General features: G+C 41.7%; 1 protein-coding gene across 5 annotated transcripts in view; it reads left to right on the top strand.

Moving 5' to 3' along the window:
• Window positions 1-19,061, top strand: part of CDH17 (cadherin 17) — a 73,666-nt gene extending 54,605 nt beyond the window's left edge. For 3 of the 5 annotated variants that reach the window (XM_058698579.1, XM_058698578.1, XM_058698575.1), the window contains exons 13-18: window positions 4,771-5,015; window positions 8,530-8,693; window positions 11,307-11,546; window positions 15,635-15,751; window positions 15,889-16,002; window positions 18,161-19,061. In XM_058698579.1, the coding sequence (XP_058554562.1) occupies window positions 4,771-5,015; window positions 8,530-8,693; window positions 11,307-11,546; window positions 15,635-15,751; window positions 15,889-16,002; window positions 18,161-18,261 (981 nt within the window). In that variant the 3' untranslated portion in view covers window positions 18,262-19,061. Of the gene's footprint in view, window positions 1-4,770; window positions 5,016-8,529; window positions 8,694-11,306; window positions 11,547-15,634; window positions 15,752-15,888; window positions 16,110-18,160 lie in introns of those variants that run through there. The other 2 variants (XM_058698577.1, XM_058698576.1) reach the window with 2 other exon arrangements.
• The last annotated feature ends 2,397 nt before the right edge of the window (window positions 19,062-21,458 follow it).

The following is a 21,458-nucleotide window of genomic DNA, read 5'->3' as shown; positions in this document are numbered from 1 at the left end:
TGGACCAGAATAAAGGAAAGCTGAAGAGGAGGACAGAATAGAATGATGTCACAGAAAATGGATAGAAGCATGGGGAGGAAAGTGCTAGCGTTGAAGGGAGCGCTAGGGCAGAGTGTCAGGATTCTGATCCTATTATTACCATATACTTCACTTCTGACGAAGGGCCTCGTTGGGATCGAGTGGCAAGGTTTGTGTTTGGACCAACTCAAACCATTAGCATCCTGTCTCAGTCTGACATTTGGAAAAGATGATGTTATAACTACCCACCCCCCTCCTTCTTCATGGCTGTCTATGTGGAGAAGAACCACAGAAGGAACAGGCAAATGAAAGGACAGTTTTCAGAGTTGGCAGTGGGTGCTCCAGGAAGCGTGCTGACAGGGGCAAACAGCTCCCAGTTTGTCCAGGACCAGAGCTCTTTGGAGATCTACGAGAAGATAGAGGCCTGTCCATCTCAGTACGAGTAATTTCCACATGTCAACATTTCTTTGTGGTGGCTTTTGTGAACCAGCTTAACTTGACCATTTGTGGCTATTGGGCACCTTTAGGGAGGTGTTGGTGACCCCGAATGATCAGGGGTGGGTGCAAGCTGTGAGTATCCTCCCACACAACCCTGGCGTGAGGAGATACGTTACAATCACGCAGGCCTCTGACCTAAATCTTTGTCACATCCTTATTGTGTTTGTGGTTGTATTCCAAGTGTCTGGAATATTGCATGGCGCATTGTAGAGTCTGATAAATATTGGTTGACTGAATAAATAACTGAAGTCTGCACTATATACACAAAAAGAATCATCCAGCTTGTGCTGTAGTCCTGTGAAGTCCCAGCTCTCCGTCCCTCAGGCACTGTGATGACAGTATTCTTGTGAGAGGATTTGTCTGACTGTCCAAAGAAAGAGGATCCTAGACAGAACAGAACTGGAGTTCTAGAACTCGGAAGGGTATAGGCTGCTAGCCTAGCCAGATGCTCACACTGTTGTTCATGTGATGACTGAGAGATTATACCACATCTTAAACCAGACTACATGTCTTGGAGACCACTAATATCACCCCATCTCTTTGTAAGATCACTCTGCCAATTAATAATGAACCTTCTAGGGCTGCTTGAGGTAGTTGTGGCTCAAGGCCTGCAGTAGCTGCAGCGTATATCTCTGATTAAGATCTTTTAAATGCTAAGCAACAGCTCACCCTAAGGTGTAGATTCTGGGTTTAGGATATACCAAATGTTAACCAATAGCCCTTAGGATGTATGTATTCACTATAACAGATGTGTGTATTTATACTGTTCTTAGTGTTTTAAGTAAATTAGACTCTGTAATGTGGTTACTTGTGTGTGTCTTAGGCTTCTAATTCCATATCCATTAAGCTGCTAGGGGAGTACCATTGCTTTTGAACCATCGTGTCAATCATCTTTTAACGTTTAAAACTAGTTGAAAAAACGGGGCACCTGGGTGGCTCAGTCGGTTAAGCGTCCGGCTTTAGCTCAGGTCACGATCTTGCGGTCCGTGAGTTCGAGCCCCGCATCAGGCTCTGGGCTGATGGCTCAGAGCCGGGAGCCTGCGTCCAATTCTGTGTCTCCCTCTCTCTCTGCCCCTTCCCCTATTCATGCTCTGTCTCTCTCTGTCTCAAAAATAAATAAACTTAAAAAAAAAAAAGCTGCTGAGGATTCAACTCAGTTAAAAAAAAAACTAGTTGAAAAAATTATGGTCAAAAATACATCGCATAAAATCTATCCTTTAAAATTTTATAGTGCACCTTACCTATATGCACACGGTTGTATAGCATATCTCTAGATCTCTTTCATCGTGCATGAATGGAACTGTGCATTCCTTGAACAGGAGCTCCCCATTTCCCCAACCCTCCAGCTCCTGGCAACCACCATTCTACTTTCCATTTCTGTAAATTTGCCAATCCAGGTAGCTCCTTTAAGCGAAATCATATAGTATTTATCCTTCTGTGACTGGCTTAGTTCCCTTAGCTTAATGTTCTCAGGGTTCTTCCATGCTGTAGCATATGACAGGATTTTCCTCTTTTTTCAAAAAGCTGCATAATTTTTCATTGTGCACAATGGGTCTCTTGACTTGGCTTTGCAGGCACCTCCCTGTGTTATGAAAGATGATACAGAGGGTTTGATAAGGCTTGTCTCTCTCTGATTAAGTTCTGCTGATTATCGTTTGCTAATTTAGCATCTTTCATCTCTAATTTTTTCCCTGGAAGATGTGGGTCAGTGTTTTTCCTGGTGTGAAAGTTAAGCACACTGATCAATAGCAGGCTGCTCCTTTCTCATTTGGTCTTCCATTCAGTAAGTGTTTAAGGAGCACTGACGTCCTCTCGTTACCGGTCTCCCTGTTGGGTGTGGGTACCCTCACATGGCTGCTTCTGCAGTTATTTTCCTAAAACACAAATCTGACCTTGTCAGTCTTGTGCATAATGCTTCTCTTTGCTTCTCAAGGATAAAGTTCCAGCTCTTTAGCTGGACACACAGTCTCCCCTCTCATCTTTTTCTACTCTCAGTCTCACATGTTCTTTCGGGATAACACAGGCTTCTTCCCATTTGCAGACATGGTGTCTCGTGTTTTTATCCCCCACTTCTGGGGGCAGCAGTGATGGGGTGGGAAATCCAGGGAGGCCATGTAGGACCCATTTGGTGAGAGGATAGGATGCCCGTCCTCTGTCTGAGCACATGGAGAGCTGAGCTGCCTGCATGAGCTTGGACTTGGCTGGACCAGCAAGGAACAGAGTACATCCTTTGTCCACATTGTAGGCTTGCTCTGGGGCTGTTCTATCTGCCAGGATTTCTCTGTTTGATGCCCCTGTCTTCATCCCCTGAGATAAGGAGTGGGTCCCTGGGAGTCAGAAGCTCTAGCTTGCACCCCACCTTCAGGTGGAGAGCTCTATCAGATCACTTGGAGGTGATCAAAAAATCATTATGGGGCCATGGCCTGCAGATAGGGTGTGCTTATCTCTGTAAACATCCTCTCTTTTACATCTTGTCTAGCTTACAAAATTTTATAACCTGTGTGTTATATCCTGTCAATTGCTTCTTATTTTCTATCTCAAATGACCTTGAGTCTTCAGACATAATCCTTTCTCTTCCATATGAACAATCTTTCTATCATCCTTTCTATTGCACTAGAAATTGTGTTGTGATGTTGTGTGTGTTTGTGTGTGCATAGAGGAGAGGGGTTTCTGAAGAGTGGGAATTTTCCCCAGAATCTCTTTTCTCCTGGGGCTCTCAAGAGCCCAAGAAGGACCAAGTCCTTCTCATCTTTATATTTCTTGACTGATAACACAATGGATACTGCATGCCAAGGAAGAGTGGAGAAACAAAGGTGAATATAACACAATTCCTCCTCTCAGAGAGCTTATGCTCAGTAAAGATCTAAAATAGATAACCAAACAATGAGATTCCTGAGGCAGGTACTGTGAGATTACAGAGGATGTGGAGCCCGTCCATCTGGGGATAGCCAGTGGGGACTGGGAAAGCTGATGTGGAGAGGACAACATTGACATTGAGCCAAGTCTTGACTGAGGGAGAGAACTTTTTCGGATGTTAGGGAAGGGCAGGCCAAGCTAATGCGATGGTGCGTCAAATCCTCCATGAGTTTTTCTCTTCCTTGATCTTAGCCAAAAGGCCAAGAAACGATGAGTTTTTCTCTTCCTGAATGGATATTACCATTACTGTTTAACTGATGAGCAACTGACATAAACCAAAGTTAAAAGACTGACAGCTCACTAGAGGTCCTGGGTCCTACAGGCCTGGGAGAGTGAACAAAACAGTGTGGTTTCCACAATCCGTGATGTACCTTTCGGGCTTTGCTTTGGTTCCTTTGTTTTTGAGGTCCTGGGTGCCACTGAGACTGTAACTGTATCCTCTCCCTGGAAGAAAATTCACATGTACACAAATATAAATATTTCAATTTTGGTTTCTAGGGCTTCACAGCTTCCTAGAAGCCTTTTAATCCCAGATGAGAAGCCCAACTTTAGGGGCTATCACTCTTCAGCAGGCCTTTAAAGTTAGGATTCCTCCCCCACCCCCAGAATCATGGACTCTGTGCCTTGAGAGAGACCTTAAAAGTCACACAGAACCAGTTACTTAAATGATATGTAAGTTCTTTCTAGGCTAGCCTAGTATATCTTGTTTAACCCTATTCTTGAAAGCTACCAGATTTGGGAATTTACTGGTTTTTGAAGCAACTCCTTGTCTTGGGTAGCTCTGTTATGTGCTTCTTCTTATTACACTCAAATTAGTTTCTTGATTCTTGATTCCTGGCTCTGTCCAGCATGGTCTGGAACAAGAGTGGATCCTCTATCTTTTGATTTTCTCTGCTAACCTCTGCCACCCTCTATGAGGTTAAGTCCTTTATTTTGGGGTTTGGATCCCGAGGTCTCTGGGAAATCATTCTCCATACAATGTGAACATCTCAATATGAGCCTTTCCCCATCTGTCTTCTGGGAATTTTCTTGATAGAATTAATAAATTTCTGCTGAATGAATGGAGTATCCCAGGGTTAAGTAAATTTGAGGAATGCTATATTGATTTCCTCTTTTAGGAGAGTCAGAATGCGTATAGCATATTAAAAGCTCTGATAAGTCCTTTAGCAAAGTCTTTTTTATGGTTCTGTTATCATTCCGAGAAGTAGGTTTTTGCTGACACCAAATTGGGAACTGCTGCTCTGTAAGAAAGTTTTTAAAGGACTTTTGGGACCGAATCTTTTAAGAGAGCTAATCGTCCTCCAAATTAATTTTTCCTCTTTTTTTCCCCCTACACAGCCTCTTGATTTTGAAACAGTAGCCGTTCACAACATTGTGTTCCAAGCGGAGAATCCTGAGCCTCTGGTGTCTGGTGTACATTATAACACCAGCTCTTCTGCGAAGTTCAAGCTTATTGTGACAGATGTGAATGAAGCACCCCAATTTTCCCAGCGCATATACCAAGCAAAAGTCAGGGAAGATGTGGCTGTAGGCACTAAAGTGGGCAATGTGACTGCCAAGGATCCGGAAAATCTGGACATAAGGTAGAGGAGAGCAACGCTGGGCAGGCCTAGCTATGCTGGGACCATGGCCAGAGGGGAGGAAGAAGGGCTGGGAGGGGCAGAGAAGCTGGCCTGACTCCAGGGCTCTCCCCTAAGAAAGCAGCCAGTGATCTGAAGCTCTATCCTAGGGTCCATGGTGAACTTAATCTTGGTTCCAACAGTCATCAGTACCCTGTGGGCATCAGTGAGAATCCAGGCCCAGGCAAGTAGGAAGCATGTCAGCTTCCATCCCAGCCCACTAACTGCAAGTTGTGGCTGAGAGCTGGTGAGTTCAGCAGATGGGGTCCAGAAGTTGGGCGGCCCAAAGCCAGTCTCTGTGTCTGTACCAGCCATGGGAGCCAGGGTTTGGGAGAGAGTTCTAGCCCAGTCCCTAAAATGGACTGAAGCTCTAGACAGAGAGAATGAAGCAAAAGCCCAGTTGGACAGACTCAGCCACCTGATATAAGGGAATCTTCTGGATGCAGAGTGCCTACATTTCTTGGATCTCTGGACAATAGTTCTGGGGTGACAAGACTCATTCCAGAGCCTACCTCTGGAGAGGTCAGTGCCCAGGCTGAGGCGGTTAGAAAAAAAAGATGTAAATCTTTCCATTCTTAGTCATTTTTTCCCAGTGCGACAGGACTTACACAGATTTGCCTTAGAAGTGAACAATGATAATTTGCCCAAGATATATATATATATGTGTGTGTGTGTGTGTGTGTGTGTGTGTGTATCCATATCTGTATCAATATTTATAACTTCTTTAAGATTGTATAGTTAACAAGCACATAGATAGGATTTGAGCCCAAATCTTTTGCTTCTGCGGCATGACAGATACTTTAGCATGCCTTAAACCATTGCATGTGGTTAAGAATGACCTTAAATTCCTTAAATTTCTTGAAACATTTGAGGGGAGTCTTGCCTCCCAGTGAGCTGTCATTTAAGTACTTGGGATTACTTCTAAGACCTTTTTCTGATCGTCTATCAAGGAATAAATTTCCCATCTACAATTTCACTCTCTACATCCTTCTCTGGTTCCATAAAAACAAACATAAGGGGCGCCTGGATGGCTCAGTTGGTTAAGCGTCTGACTTCAGGTCAGGTCATGATCTCACGGGACTGTGCTCTGTGCTGACGGCTCAGAGCCTGGAGCCTGCTTTGGATTCTGTGTCTCTTTCTCTCTCTTCCCCTCCCCTGCTTGTGCTCTGTTTCTCTCTCTCAAAAAATAAGTAAACATTTTTTTTTAAAGGCAAACATAAGAAAGAAAGAAGAGTGGGGGCTGTACTGTGTGGTTTAGTGTAGGTACTAATATATACATCAGAGCCACAAATTATGATGGGGCACAAAATATTTGTAATTTACGGCCATTTATTGTTTAACAAATGCTTCTGCCTTCTTCATGAGAATGCTATAAAGATTATTAGTCAAAGATAAGTGAAAAAAAATTTGAGTTTATGAGTAAGGAAAACAAAGTCATTTAAGAACATTTCTTGGATCAAGGAAAAGGTATACATGCTATTAAATTGAGATCAGGAAGATGAGGAAAAAGACCGAGAAGGGGAGCATCCTGTAAGAAGACAAATGAAAAAAGGCATTTCAAGAATGAGGAATAATCAATATTTCTGATGCTAGTAATAGGTCAGTTTAGAATTAAGGATGGCTCCAAAGTTTTTGGCCTGAGTGCATTCTTTTTCTCTCAGCCCCCAAATTTATAATCCATCAGCACCCATTGGGTCCTAATCCGACCCACCAGCAAAAATTAGAGATCCTCTCCTTGAAATATATCCAGAATGCAAATGCTTCTCACCATGTCCACCATGGTCCAGACCACCATCCTCTCTTTCCTGGGTCCATCCCTGCCCACTCCTCCAGCCCACCCTGCGTCCACCTGCCACAATCACAGTGGTCCTTTTAAAAAGTGGATCAGCTCAAAGGACTTCACTGAAAACCTTCCAAAGAGTTCCCATCTTACTCAGAATGAAATCCCAAGTACATAGGATTTCTTCTTCATCAGCTGTACATGCAGCCTAACAGTGCTTGGCATATAGAACATACTAATATTACCAAAAAAAAAAAAAATTAATTTGATGAACTAATACACCCTGGCTTTTTAATCATTCTCTTGCTTCTGGGCATATAGGTTGTTTCCAGTATTTTTTTATTATATAAAATATTTTGAATATATGCATGAATAGAATTCTTTTTTAACCTTGATTAAATTGTTTTTTATTTGGGGGAAAATTTCCAGAGGTGGTATTCTTTGGCCTAAAGATATGGACATCCTTATGGCTATGTTGTGTTGCCTCTCAAAAGGCAACACTAATCGGTTTTCCTGTGGTTCTAGTCTTGTCTCAGATTCATCTCTCACACACCTAACAACAAGTTCCATTGAAAACACAAATATGACTAGATCACCTTCCTGCTTAACAGCATTCCACGGCTGCCCATTGCTTCCCATTATCTGGCTCTTTCTACTTCCCTGGTTTCATCTTTTGCTATCCACTGCTTCCCGTTTTTATCCCAACACAGCTGGGATGTCTGACCCTCTCACACCACCAGGCTATTCCTTGGTCTCTTTGCATTAGCTCATGCAATCGCTTCTGCCTGAAGCATCCTGTTTCTTGCCTTAGTTAACATCTCCTGCTTCAGAAAGGCTCCTCTGGGGTGCCACAGGGCCCCTCTCATTGTATTTACCACATTTTATTGGAATTGTCTATTTCTGTGTCTGTCTCCTCCATTGGCCTAAGAGCCTGGTTTTTTTTGTTTGTTTGTTTGTTTGTTTTTGTTTTTGTTTTTTTTTTTTTTTTGATAATGTCCTCTCTTGTTCTATAGCCTGATGTTTGCTAAGCACTCAGTAGATGTTTGTAGAAGGAACAATTCACTGTGCCACCAGCAACCTGAGTATCCACCCATTCCCTGGCATCTCCGCCCCTGGGTGTTCAAGTTTTCTTAGAGGGAGTGGTTTGCTAATCAGTTTTAAAAGATGTTTCCAGGGGGCACCTGGGTGGCTCGGTCGGTTAAGCATCTGGCTTCGGCTCAGGTCATGATCTCACCATTTGTGGGGTTGAGTCCCACGTCGGGCTCTGTGCTGACAACTCAGAGCCTGGAGCCTGCTTCGGATTCTGTGTCTCCCTCTCTCTCTGCCCCTCCCCCGCTCACACTCTGTCTCTCTCTCTCCCTCAAAAATAAATAAACATTAAAAAATTTTTTTAAAGATGTTTCCAGGCTGTCTTAATTAGAAACCTTTGATTTGCAGAAAAGTTTAACTTCTTTGCTCCAGAATTTGTGACTATACCTTTTCTAATAAAACAAGTATAACTACAAATCTGTAAGGATGAGGACATCCTCCTTTTGAAGATAGATGAGATACAAATAAAGCATTAATAATATTGATTAATTATCCTTGAAATATGTTATAAGTGATATGCAAGAGATAAGGCATAATAATCCATAGACTCTCATCACATTTTCACACAGACTAATGTGGGTTTTCTTTTGCTCTTTTTACTTTATGAAGTTATTCTCTGAGAGACAATACAAGAGGCTGGCTTAAAATTGACCCTGTCACTGGCGAGATCTTTACCACGGCTCCTCTGGACAGGGAAGCTGAAAGTCTGTATCGGGTGCAAGTGATGGCGACCGAAGTAGGTGAGAAAGAAAAAAGGAACAAATTATTAGGTGGTACATTAATAGACTTGGGAGGGAAGATGGCGTGGGCTGGAAACTTAACTGGGTCAAATTGTCAGCCTATCTTAGAGTGGAAGGTTGATAAGGGTATACAAAAGTGGAGTGAAGGGCTCACACCTTCCTGGTTCTGTGCAAGGTGCGGCCCACGGGTGCCCCTGAACTGGGCTCTTTCAGGCAGGGGTGCACCTGCAGGCTGGCTAGGCAGCAAGAGAGCTGCTGCCACTCGATCTTGTTCCTGGAGGGACTACAGCTTCTGGGCAGGTGTCTGTGTCCCCGCTGAACTCCCTCCCCTTCCTCCAAAGTGCTTGTGGGTTTCTCTCGAGAGCAGGGCCAAACCACTGCTCTGCTGACCTAGACCATTACTTGCTCTTTCAGCCTGCGATTGCAGTGGTTCAGGTCTGATCCTTTCTGAAACAGAAAATATTTAAAAAAAAAAATTTTTTTTAAGTTTATTTACTTATTTTGAGAAAGAGAGAGAGAGCACAAGCAGGGGAGGGGCAGAGAGAAGGAGAGACAGAATTCCAAGCAGCCTCAGTGCCATTGGTACAGAGCCCGATTGATGTGGGGCTCAAACTCACAAACTGTGAGAGTGTGATCTGAGTGGAGATGAAGAGTCGGACGCTTAACCGACTGCACCACCCAGGTACCCCTGAGACAGAAAGTGTTTTATGTCATGTTGTCAACTTGGATATGTGCCAGAATCACCTGGGAGACTGTTCAATAAGGTAGGAGGAGTTCACCCCTGGAGATTCTGATTCACTAGGTTTGGCTGGCCCTGGGTATCTCTGTTTTGATGAAATCAGGTGACCATTTGAAAGAAAAGACGTATATAGATGAGCCCAAGATGTTTGAATCATCCTGCAGAATCTTTGCATTCCGTTGGATCTCGTTGTGGTGCTATGTATCCCCACTGACTTTGAACGTAGAGTTCCAGGGAATTTAAAAAATTAAAATCAACATAAATCCACAGGAATAGCATGCTTACCAGTGATAAGGCTGGTGATTAAAACATGAGGCTTCTTTGCATTTAAATGGAGTTTTCTAACTTAGAGTAGAAATTCTGTTGTTCTTATGCTGGTTGAAGCCTCTAATTAAATAGTAAATATATCTGCCTGGTTTACCAGAAAATGAGAATTGAACAAATTGGGACTAAATAAATACAGTTTTAGACCAAAAAATATATATAAATAAATAAACTCTCAAAATGTGAGGCCCAGGGTTGGGAGGTGGAATGGGGAACATTCCAGTGGATGGAAATCATAAAAATGGCCCCTGCCTGTGAAAAGATTAAGAAAAACAAAAGCACCACAGTCAGATTAAGCCAATGAGGGTAGAAATGCCGAAGTGTGTGCCAAATTTGGAACGATTGTGTGCAAGCAGACGGGCCTTGCTGAAGTGGGGGTGGGGGGGGGGACGGTCTTTCTCCCTTGCGTGTTTCCACAGATGCACATTCCATTATCACATTGTATACCTTTAATTCTTGATTTAAAAGCTCCCGAGTAATCAGGAAGTTTCTGGCTGAGCCTTTGTGCCACGCATTCCACTACAACATACCATGGGGATTAACGCTTGACTTTGGATGTGTCCTAGAGGCCTCTCACATTTTAGAAGTTTCACAAATCAAAATCAGGATTCAGTGCTCTGCACCCCTTGTTGGCTCTGAAATGATGCCTGAAACGACCTCAAGAGCACAGTGTCTTTTCCCCCTTTGGTTAAATGTGGTCAGGGCCCTAGAAGACAGTTGAAAAGCAAAGCAGGAAGACAGGGTTCACTGGAATTGAAACGGGATGGGGTCAGACATTGTGGAACTGATATCTGTGATTGATGTCAGGGAGAATGAGGAGAGTCAGTGTTTATGTTGCCCTGGCATCCTTGTTTCAAGCACTCAGTGTGACAACGTAATCCTCATACAACACTTTGGGTAAGTTCTATTATTGGCCATATTTTATGGACGAGGGAATCAAGGCACTGAGAAGTTAAGTAACTTGCCCACCATCACACAGCTACCAACCATTAAGGCTACAGGGTCTAAATCTTTCACCACTACACCACTACACCACAGAAAATAACATTCGCGCAGCCCTTTACTGTTTTCAACAAACACGACACATGGGATCCTCACAAAGTCACATGTTGTACAGCTGAAGAAACGGGGTGTAGAAAACCACAAACATGCCCGAGTCAGTGCTGAGGAGCGGTTGTGGGCTCTAGAGTCAGACTTCCTGGGATGGAGGCCTCTCTACTGCTGTGTGACCTTGAGCAAGTCACACGACTTCTCTGAACCTCAGTCTTGTCATCAGTAAATGCACATCGGAGTTGTTTTGAAGTAATACGTATAAAATATTAGTGTGTAAATCTTAGTTATTATTATCATCACTAAGACTTTTTAACCAGGAAACGAAAGCAGGTCTGATTCTAAAAGCTTGTTATCTTTCTACTACTTCAGCATACCCAACTGCTTTAAGAGTGTGTGTGTGTGCGCGTGCGTGCGTGCGTGCGTGTGTATTTATTTATTTATTTATTTATTTTAAAGAAAAGAAGGTATCTTGTCACGTTATGAGGAAAGTGAGAAAGCTGATATCATGTTTCAATCCCTTACTTCCTTAGGCGGCTCCTCCCAGAGCTCCATAGCCAGTTTCCACCTGACCCTCTTGGATGTCAATGACAACCCCCCTCGGCTAGCCAAGGAGTACACGGGCTTGTTTCTGTGCCATCCCCTCCACCAAGAGGGGACTCTCATTTTTGAGGTCACTGATGATGATCAGCGGTCATTTCCGAGTCCACACTTTTCATATTCCCTCGTCAGTGAAAGCTCACAAAATGACTGGAAAGTTTCGAGAGTCAACGGTGAGTTGAACAAAACACTGACGGATGATAAAATCAGTTTTTGTTTGCCTTGGTGTGCTTGCGGTGGCACTCAACACAGAGTTTTCCCCCATGCTGCACGGAGGAAGCTCATGCTTTGAGAACCTGTAGAGGGGAGCTCTCCATGGGGAAGAAAGCCCTGGGCTTCGGAGGGAGGAGAGATTAACATACAGCATCCCCCTTAGTGTATAGGGGCAGCTGGACAATCTGAACAGCATTTGCAAAATTTCCAATGGCCACCGAGGGACAGATTTCATAATGGTTTTTAAAAACACCTTCATGGAAAAATAATTGTCACACAATAAATGGCACATATTTAAAGTGCACAATTTTAGGGGCGCCTGGGTGGCGCAGTCGGTTAAGCGTCCGACTTCAGCCAGGTCACGATCTCGCGGTCCGTGAGTTCGAGCCCCGCGTCAGGCTCTGGGCTGATGGCTCGGAGCCTGGAGCCTGTTTCCGATTCTGTGTCTCCCTCTCTCTCTGCCCCTCCCCCGTTCATGCTCTGTCTCTCTCTGTCCCAAAAATAAATAAAAAACGTTGAAAAAAAAATAATAAAGTGCACAATTTTATAGAAGTTGATAAATGTAGACCCCATGAAGCCCTCATCACAATAAGGATAAGAATATTTTCACCACCCCCCAAGATTTTTCATGCTCTAGCTCTAGGTGCAGTCCTCATTTCCCACCCCACCCCCACCCCGCCAGTCCTCCACCCCCCATCCCCGGGAATGGCTGCTCTGCTTTTCATCACTATAGATTAGTTTGCATTTTCACGAATTTTATCTAAATAAAATAATACAGTATGTGCTCTTTTTGGCTGGCTGTTTTTGCCTTAGCTTACTTATTCTGGAATTTCTCCATGTCGTTCTGTGTATCAATACTCATTCCTTCCGATTATGGAGTAGCATTCCATGGTAAGACACTCTCACAGTTTGTTAGCCAATTCACTTCTTGACTGTCACTTGGTTTGCTTCCAGTCTTTGCTGTTACAAATAAAGCTGCTATGAGCATTGTGACCAAGAATTCTGTAGGAGCATATGCTTTCATTTTTCTTGGTTAAATACCTAGAAGTGGAATGGCTGGGTCATATGGTAGCTGTATGGTTAAAGTTTTCAGAAAATGGCAAATTGCTTTCCAGTTTGTAACGTTCTACATCTGCAGCAGTCTATGAGGGTTCTGGTTACTCAACATTCCTCCCAATACTTGCTCTGCTTGGTTTTTTTTAATTGTAGCCATTTTAGTGGGAGTGCAGTAGCATTTCATTATGGTTTTAATGTAAGTTTCCCTAAAGACTAATGGTGTTGAGCATCTTTTCATGTGTTTATTTGCCACCCATATATCTTCACAGGTGGAGGGGCTGGTCAAATTTTATGCCCATTTGAAAAATTTGGCTGTTGGCCTTCTATTGTTGACTTCTAGCATTCTTTCTATAATCGAGGTATCAGTTCTTTGTCAGATATATGTTTGCAAATATTTTCTCATGGGTTATGACTTGCGTTTGCATTTTGTAACAGTGTCTTTTTTTTTAGTTTTTTTTTTTTTTTTAACATTTATTTATTATTGAGAGACAGAGAGAGACAGAGCATGAGCAGGGGAGGGGCTGAGAGACAGGGAAACACAGCATCCAAAGCAGGCTCCAGGCTCTGAGCTGTCAGTGCAGAGCCTGATATGGGGCTCACACTCACTAACCATGAGATCATGACCTGAGTTGAAGTTGAGCTTAACTGACTGAGCGAGCACCCAGGCGCCCCTCCAAAGATTTTCTACATGGACAATCATATTGTCTGCAAATAATAGCATTTTAATTTCCTTTCCAAACCAGATGACTTTTATTTCTTTATTTTTTTATTACTGGCTAAAACCATCAGTAGAATGTTGAATCAAAGTAGTGAGAGTAGAAATAAACCGATCTTGGGAGAAAGCACTTAGGCTTTGACCATTAAGTATAAAGTTTGTTATAGTTTTTTTGTATCAGATCAAGGAGTTTATCTTCTGTTCCTAACTTGCACAGAGGTTTTTTGTTTTGTTTTGTTTTTTGTTTTTGTTTTTTTTTAACTAGGAATGGATGCTAAAATTTTCATGTACTTCTTTTGCATCTATTGAGATGATTGTATGGTTGATTTTTTTGGTCTATTGATTTGGTGAATTGTGTCAATCAACTTTTGGAATCAACTTCTAGATCTTAAACCAATCTCTTCCTGGTATAATGCTTACTTGGTGGTGAAATATTAGCATTTTTATGTATTGCTGGATTTGATTTGCAAAAATTTTAAGGATTTCTCCATCTGTATTCATGAGGGATATTGGTCTATATCTTTCTTTCCTTGTAATGTCTTTGTCAGGTTTTGATGTCAGAGTAATGCTGCTTCATCGAATGAGTTATGAAATATTCTACTTCTTCAATTATCTGGAAGAGTTTGTGTAGAATTGTTTTTTATTTCTCTCTTAATGTTTGGTAGAATCTACTATGAAGCCATTTGGGCCCAGAGTTGTCTTTATAAAAAGTTTTAAGTAAAAATTCAACTTCTTGGGGCACCTGAGTGGCTCAGTCAGTTAAGTGACCAACTCTTGATTTCGGCTCAGGTCATGATCTCATGGTTCCTGAGATCGAGCCCAACGTTGGGTTGAGAGCTGATAGCATGGAGCCTGCTTGGGATTTTCTCTCTCCCTCTTCCTCTCTCTCTGCCGCTTCCCTGCTCATGCTCTCTCTCCCTCAAAATAAATAAGCTTAAAAAATTCAATTTCATTAATAGATACAGGGCTATTTAAATTATAGATTTTTTCGTGGTTGAACTTATTAGTTTGCGTCTTTTAAATGATTTGTCTGTTTCATTTGATTTGTCTAATTTATTGGCACAAAGTTATTTGTCATATGGTTTTATTATTCTCCTAAAATCTACAGACTCTGCAGTGATATCATCACCTCATTCTGATATTGGAAGGTTGTCTCTTTTTTTTTTCCTGATCGATCTGGCTAGAGGTCATTAATTTTACTGATATTCTCAAAGAACCAGCTTTTGATTTCATAGATTTTTTTTCCTGCATTTTTGTTTTGTATTTCAATGCTCAGATTTTTATTATTTCCTTTATTCTTCTTATGTTGAATTTAATTTGTTCTTCTTGTTTTATTTTTATTAAGGTGGAAGCTGAGGCAATTAATTTGGAAAGTTTTTCTTTGTTATTGTGGGCATTTGGTGCAATAATTTTATGTCTTAGTGTCATGTTAGCTGTAGCCCACAAAGTTTGACGTGTTGTGTTTCCATTTTCATTCCATTCCAAATACTTCCTAATTTCCCTTTAGATTTCTTCTGTGACCCATGGCTTACTTAGAAGTGTGTTATATAGTTCCCAAATATATGGGGATTTCCCACATCTTTGATTATGGATTTTTAACTTAATTGCTTAGCAACCAGGGGACAATTGGCTAAAATACTTTTAAATTTATTGAGACCTCTGTCTGTCAGTACTTTGAAGATGTTTTTCCCCCGGTGTCCTGGATTGCACCGTTTCTTCCTTGTTCCCTTAAATGTAATTTATCCTTTTTCCTCTGGATGCTTTTAAGATTTTCTTTTCACACACACACACACACACACACACACAGGATGATCTTTCTCACTAGTTTTAAGCAATTTGATTATTATGTGCCTTAGTGTCACTTTGTTTTTCTTTTTCCTGGGATTTACTAATCTTCTTGGATCTGAGGACTTAGAGTTTTTACCTAATTTGGAAAGTCATTTAGCAGTTACGTCTTCAAATATTTTTTCTTTTTCTAATTCAGTGTTTCATTCAGCCTAATGTTATAAAACATAGCTACAGAGCTATGATAGTTAGTAGTATTTATTCTACAGAGCAATCATAAATTGAGAAATTAAAGGGTGCTTTGGCATCCTGTTTGACGTTATGGAAGGCAATGTTGAGTGGTGATACTTTGGGTAATTTAACTCATACTTATATCGAATAATTTCCTGGCCAACCATAGTATTATATTGCAAAGGTGAGCTTTATTCCTGTTGATACATGGGTATGAGGTTGTGTTTTTATGTCATTCATTTTTTCCCCCTATTCTGACAGGAACTCATGCCAAACTTTCTACCAAGCACACGAACTTTGAAGAGGGACTTTACCGTGTCCCAATCCGCATCAGTGATGGTGGCCGGCCACCGTTGGAAGGTGTAGTCTCTTTACCAGGTAGGTACTTTGCCACAGGCAACTTGGGATAATGTCTGTCACCATGGGTAGTTTGAGAGAATTCCTGTCTTTGATATAGGATTTTGCAAACTTTTTGCTTGAAAATATATTTTACCAAATACTGTTTTGCGTTTTAGTTACTTTCTGCACATGTGTGGAAGGACATTGTTTTCAGCCAGCAGGTCACCAGCCTGGGATGCCCACTGTGGGCATGGCAGTTGGTATACTCCTGACCACATTTTTGGTTATTGGTGAGTATAATTTCTCAGATTCAAGGATTCCTGTTCTGGGCCTTAGAAACCTTCACCTCAGGGTCTGTCTTCGGGGCTGGTTTGCTGGCTGCTTACTGACGTTCTAGGCAAACAGCCAGGAATATGCATTACCAGCAAACCATCAGACTCTCCTAGTTGAGATCTGCTGCCTTAATACCACCCATTACCTATCATTGGTTAGTTGGGAAATATCACACCAGAGGCTTTAAAGCATAAATTGTTATGTTTTGTGCCTAGTGTCCAAGCTTTTGTGATACAGGAGAGAGAGATGCAGTAGCTGTGCCCCTGCTATGCGGCAGGCATGGTGCTTGATGTGGGGGATAGGTGATGGGCAAGATATACATGGATCCTACCCTCACAGAGCTTACAGGCCAGTCTACTGTTGTTGGAACAGGTAGAATTAGCCTTCCGGTGGAGACGCGTACATACCCAAAATGTTGCAGACTTTCCCTTAGAGTATTTTCATGATGGTAGACTAATTCTTTGTTACCCCAGAACAAGTCGAGCTTATCATGGGCCTTATTCTGCTTCGGCCCTGGTCAGGCTAAACAGCAGGGTCCCCACTTCTAGCCGTCTTCTTTTTTTGTGAAATGCTCAGTGCTCAAAGAGGTCCTCTTTCAATTGTTGTCCTCACCATAAGTTAAATATTAGAAATAGATACTTCACCAAGTCATATCCACTTTACTGAAGGGGTTTATACCATTTCACATCCTTTCTCTTTGAAAAGGAAGGCTGGGATTATTCTAAGAATTCTTACTCGTTCTCTTAGCATTTGGTCTTTGCTGCTGCTATCTTCTGATTCGCAGCTCTAAAAGGGACCTCATTTCCTTGTACCATTCCATCCAGATTCCTCATTATCATGACATGGAAGGGCCTTTGTGACATAGTCACTACTCATCCTAACATATGCATGGGGATCATCTTTTCCCCCTGATCACAGGCTGGTGCATACCCTTTCATACTCATTGAGCTAGACTTTTGAGTTTTCACTCACTTAAGCTTCCTTCTACCTCTATGCCTTTTCTTATTCTCTCCTCCCTCCCATCTTGAAAGGATTTTTTGAGTTTATGCACCAAATAGCAGTTTCTCAGACGACCATGTAAAGCCATAATTTTGCCACAAGTTAGACTGGGTAAGTCTGGGGATATCTGGAGCTAGAAGTAATAGGATCTTACAGTTTCATGCCCTTACTTTTTTCAAAGTAGGGTTGGAATTAGTGCAAGATTCTTTTTTTTTTTATGTTTATTTTTTTCCTTTTGATAGAGAGAGCAAAAGCAGGGGAGGGGCAGAGAGAGAGGGGGACAGGGAATCTAAAGCAGGCTCTGCACTGACAGCTCGATGCAGGGCTTGAAACTGCGAATCATGAGATCATGACCTGAGTATGACCGGATGCTTAACCGAGTGAGCCACCCAGATACCTTGGAATTAGTGCAATATTCTTAATGGGTCTCTGAGTATCCAGTCTTTTCTGCCACGACTCCTCCTATAAATTTACTGCAGGTTAATTTCCTTAAAACAACTCCCCTTTTCCATATTGGTCTCTGGTTTATAGTACACATTTACTGCTAAAACGCACAATGTAATTTTGTAGGTGTTCAGAGATAGGAGGAACCAGAAAGATTAGGGAGTCTACTCAAGCTGGAGCTATGAGGAAGGCACCAAAGAAAATGTGATAACTGGTGTGGACACACCCGAGCTTTAGGTAGGCGAACAGGTCAGAGAACAGCTTTCTGGTTGTTCTCACTGAACTATTTCCTCTAGAGAAGAGGATGAAGGACTGGAATCAACATTCACTGAGTAGGTCCAAAGTTCAAGAAGTCTGCCAGATGCTCATGCACTTAGTCAGCCACATACATTAGGTCCTATATTTCTTGGTAAAGACCCAGCAATAGCCACCAGCATAGATATGATTTGGGAGTTGATACGTACTTACTGAACAAGATAAATGATAAGCTTATGAACCCAAGAAAGCCAATGCCTAGAATCCCTTATTCACCAGGACAACGAAACTTTGTTGACCCACAGAAAGAAATGAAGTTACATGAGTCACTTTTTCCTACCAGGGTATTACTTCATAAACAAATGTGATAGTACATTTTAAGATTCCATCTCTTTGACCTTCAATTTTCTCTTTTAGGTATAATTTTAGCAGTTGTGTTTATCCGAATAAAGAAGAATGAAGGCAAAGATACTGTCGAAAGTGCTCAGGCATCCGAAGCCCAACCTCTGAGAAACTGAATTTGAACGGGAATGTTTGAGTTTCTGTACCAAGTGCTATTTCAGTAACACAACCATTTAATCTCATAATTTTACTTTTTGTCCAACATGTGCTCTGTAATTTTTTACAGATATACCCTCTTGCCCTTTAATATTTTACTACTCTTTGATATTTCATGTGCTATAGACATTAGAGACATTTTCCATTTTCCCATGACACTTTCCCCTCTGCAAAAGCCTTCGCTATTTATCCAAAGCCAAAAATGTATGTGTTTTTTCCCTTTAGGGAAAGATGGACGGATGAACTCTTCTGTTCACTTTCTCCTTATCGAGATTTATCAGTCCTCCACCACAGAACTTCCTGGATTCCACTCATACTTTCTCCCACTTCTATCCTATGTCTCCTTCCTCATGTCTCATTTGGTATTGTACTAATTTTAAGACATTTGTTGGAGACCAGGACAAAGGGAAATCTCAGGAAAAAAATAAAATAGGAGCGCCGTCCCTTGGTGTGAACAGACACTCTCTTGTGTTAGTAGCCTTCTTTGGCTCACTGTGGCTCATAGTGCTCTTCATTTGAGGTTCTTCCACTTGGGAATGGCACAAGCCACACAGGCCCCTTTCATCAATCTTGGTGCAGAAACCAACCACTGACTAGACTTACTTACTACCTACCATGCTTACATGCTGCACGTGTTTTCTTTATGTGTATATTAATAGTTTTGGTTACTGTATATTTAACGGTAAAAGAAAATATGAACGCATGAAAGATGTAGTGACAAAAACCAAGAATAAATATTGGCTATGGTTTTGTTCCTTGAGCTCTTTGGCTCTACTTGCCGGTTCTTTGCATTTGTTGAGGGAACACCTGGAGAGCCATGGTTACTTACGGTTTATCAGAACTGCCTCCCATGTAGAGTGGGTCCGTAAGGAGGAGTGTCCAATGAAATAAAAATTCACTGCTTTCAGGACCATGGATTGGGTTCAAGACAAATATAGTTGGGATTTAAAAATTTTAAATACGAGAACCTTAGACATTTGGAAGCATTTTTAGGTCTGATGCTATTGTCTTGCTCAGGCTTTGAGCCTTGAAAACATTCAATATTACAAAACCTCTCAGAATTTCCAAGAATTTTTTGGAAGAGAACTTGTATCTGAAAAGGTGCTCTTAGAATGGCAGCTGAAGCAGGCCATGGAGTTCTGTTTTTCCTAAATAATCCTTTTTGTGGACTTCTATTATATTTTTCATGGGCAAAAAAGTAAAACAAAAGAAAATATCCAAACCCTAAGACCTGATTTTGCTTTCTTATTTAGTATCTTGTACTTCAAACTCTTACCTGTTTTTTTACATGAGGCTCATTGAAAGTCTTGTAATGGGTAAAGTTCTCCCTTGTCTCACTGTACATTAGAAGGCAAAACAAAAGTCCAAGAGTGCCAAAAGAAAATTTACTTCACAAATTATACTCCAACCTAAAGAATAGTCTTCCTCAGCAACTTCTATAGGTATATTGTGTGTTTTGATCAAGAGTGACTATGATGTGACATTTAGGTCACGTAAAATTGCATCATTTCTTGCCCTGCTCATTTTCAAGAAATCCTATTATCATCATTGAAAGACCAAAACCGTCCAAGGCAGTTTTCTGAATTGGGTTCAGGGATCTAACCTGCCTCAATTCAGTGTTGTTCTCTCTGGACCAACTTGTACCACCTAATAATAGACTGATCACACAGAATCTTCTCATCTAAAATCATTGATTAGTATTCATACTTTTCTTGCTGTTCTGTTTGTTTGTTTGTTTACCATGGTGAGCTCTTTCTTTCAACCTTTTCTTCCTTCCATGACCAGATCCTACCCATTTTTAAGGTCTTTAAGGTCGATTTAAATACTGGTCCCTTTGAGAAGCCTTCTCTGATTTCCTCCAGGAGATCAGGCCTATTACCTCATCTAAACTTCCACAGTGTGGTGAGAAGAATTGTTTGGCCAGGTTCCATCCCCTCTTCTGGTTAGGGTAGCTCTATTGCCACTGGGAAACATTTCCTCCACCCCTCACCTAATCTATATAGTTTGGGTAGAGCCAACCCCTGTGTTTCCTCATCCTTCCAGTTTTAGAGATAGGTACTTTATCTCACTAAGACTTCTAGAATTCTAGTTGGCACTCTTAGAAAATAGCTCTCTTCAAGTGGAATTTGCTAATCGTGTAGGAAGTTAGCTTAGAGCATTCTGATCACCACTACAGTGAGCTTGTCCCTGAACAAAGACTATAGAGAGTTAAGAGATAAGAGGAGAAATTCAAAAGAGGTTGAGGACGAGCATCCAGCTTTGTTTGAAAGCAAACTTGCCTTGGACTTTTCTATCCTGTGAGCCAGTACATCCTTTTTAACTTAAGCCTTGATGTATTTCTGGCCCTTGCAAGAAAAAGAGTGGTATTTGAACCTTGCTTATGGCCCTTCTCATGTTCTACAATTAGAGCCCATTTAATCTCTGCAACTGGTCGGGGACTTCTCAGAGTCCTTGCAATGCCACTATGACAAGTCTTGGCTCATCGTGGCTCCTCCATAGTTTTTTGAAGTATGCATAAATGAAAGAGCTGATTCATTTTGGCCACTTATGCTATTGTCATTTAAGTGCCATTCATTTGGCAAAATTGGAACTAATTCGTTCTTTGTGTTCACTTACCCTATGCTCAAAGACATCTGAAGTCCCACTTTACCGCCCTTCTTTCCCTACATACAAACCCTGATGCTCCATTCAAACATCCTCAGAGCTGGCTGTGGTGGTTCATGAGGCCTATGAATTAAAAAGCCCCTGAGAATTTCTGGATGGTTACGAATAGCTGTGAGATGAGGGTCTCGGTGGTGGAGGTGGGAGGAATAGGTGACAACTTTTGTGAGCAGCTCTGTTGAAAGTCTCAAAGGCTTCTGGGGAGCAATACATTTAGAGTGGAGATCTCTGGGTATTGGTCCCTAGTCTAAAGAACCCACAGGCAGGAAGCGGAGATTACCTCTGAGGTATCTAAGGGAAGAAGGAACTGATTTATTTCCAAGATTCGGTGCAACGCTATATGCATCACGGGAGCTTGTTAAACTTGGAACCTTAAAAGTTATCCAAAATGATACAACATCTTGTAATTCAACTGAAAAAAAATCAGTTTATCTAGTTTTTAAAATTTATTTTCAGAGAGAGAGAAAGACAATCCCAAGCAGGGTCCTGTGCTATC

This window comes from Neofelis nebulosa, chromosome 14 (genome assembly GCF_028018385.1).
Source record: "Neofelis nebulosa isolate mNeoNeb1 chromosome 14, mNeoNeb1.pri, whole genome shotgun sequence".
Lineage (NCBI taxonomy): Eukaryota > Metazoa > Chordata > Mammalia > Carnivora > Felidae > Neofelis > Neofelis nebulosa.
This window is presented reverse-complemented; position numbering and strand designations above follow the sequence as displayed.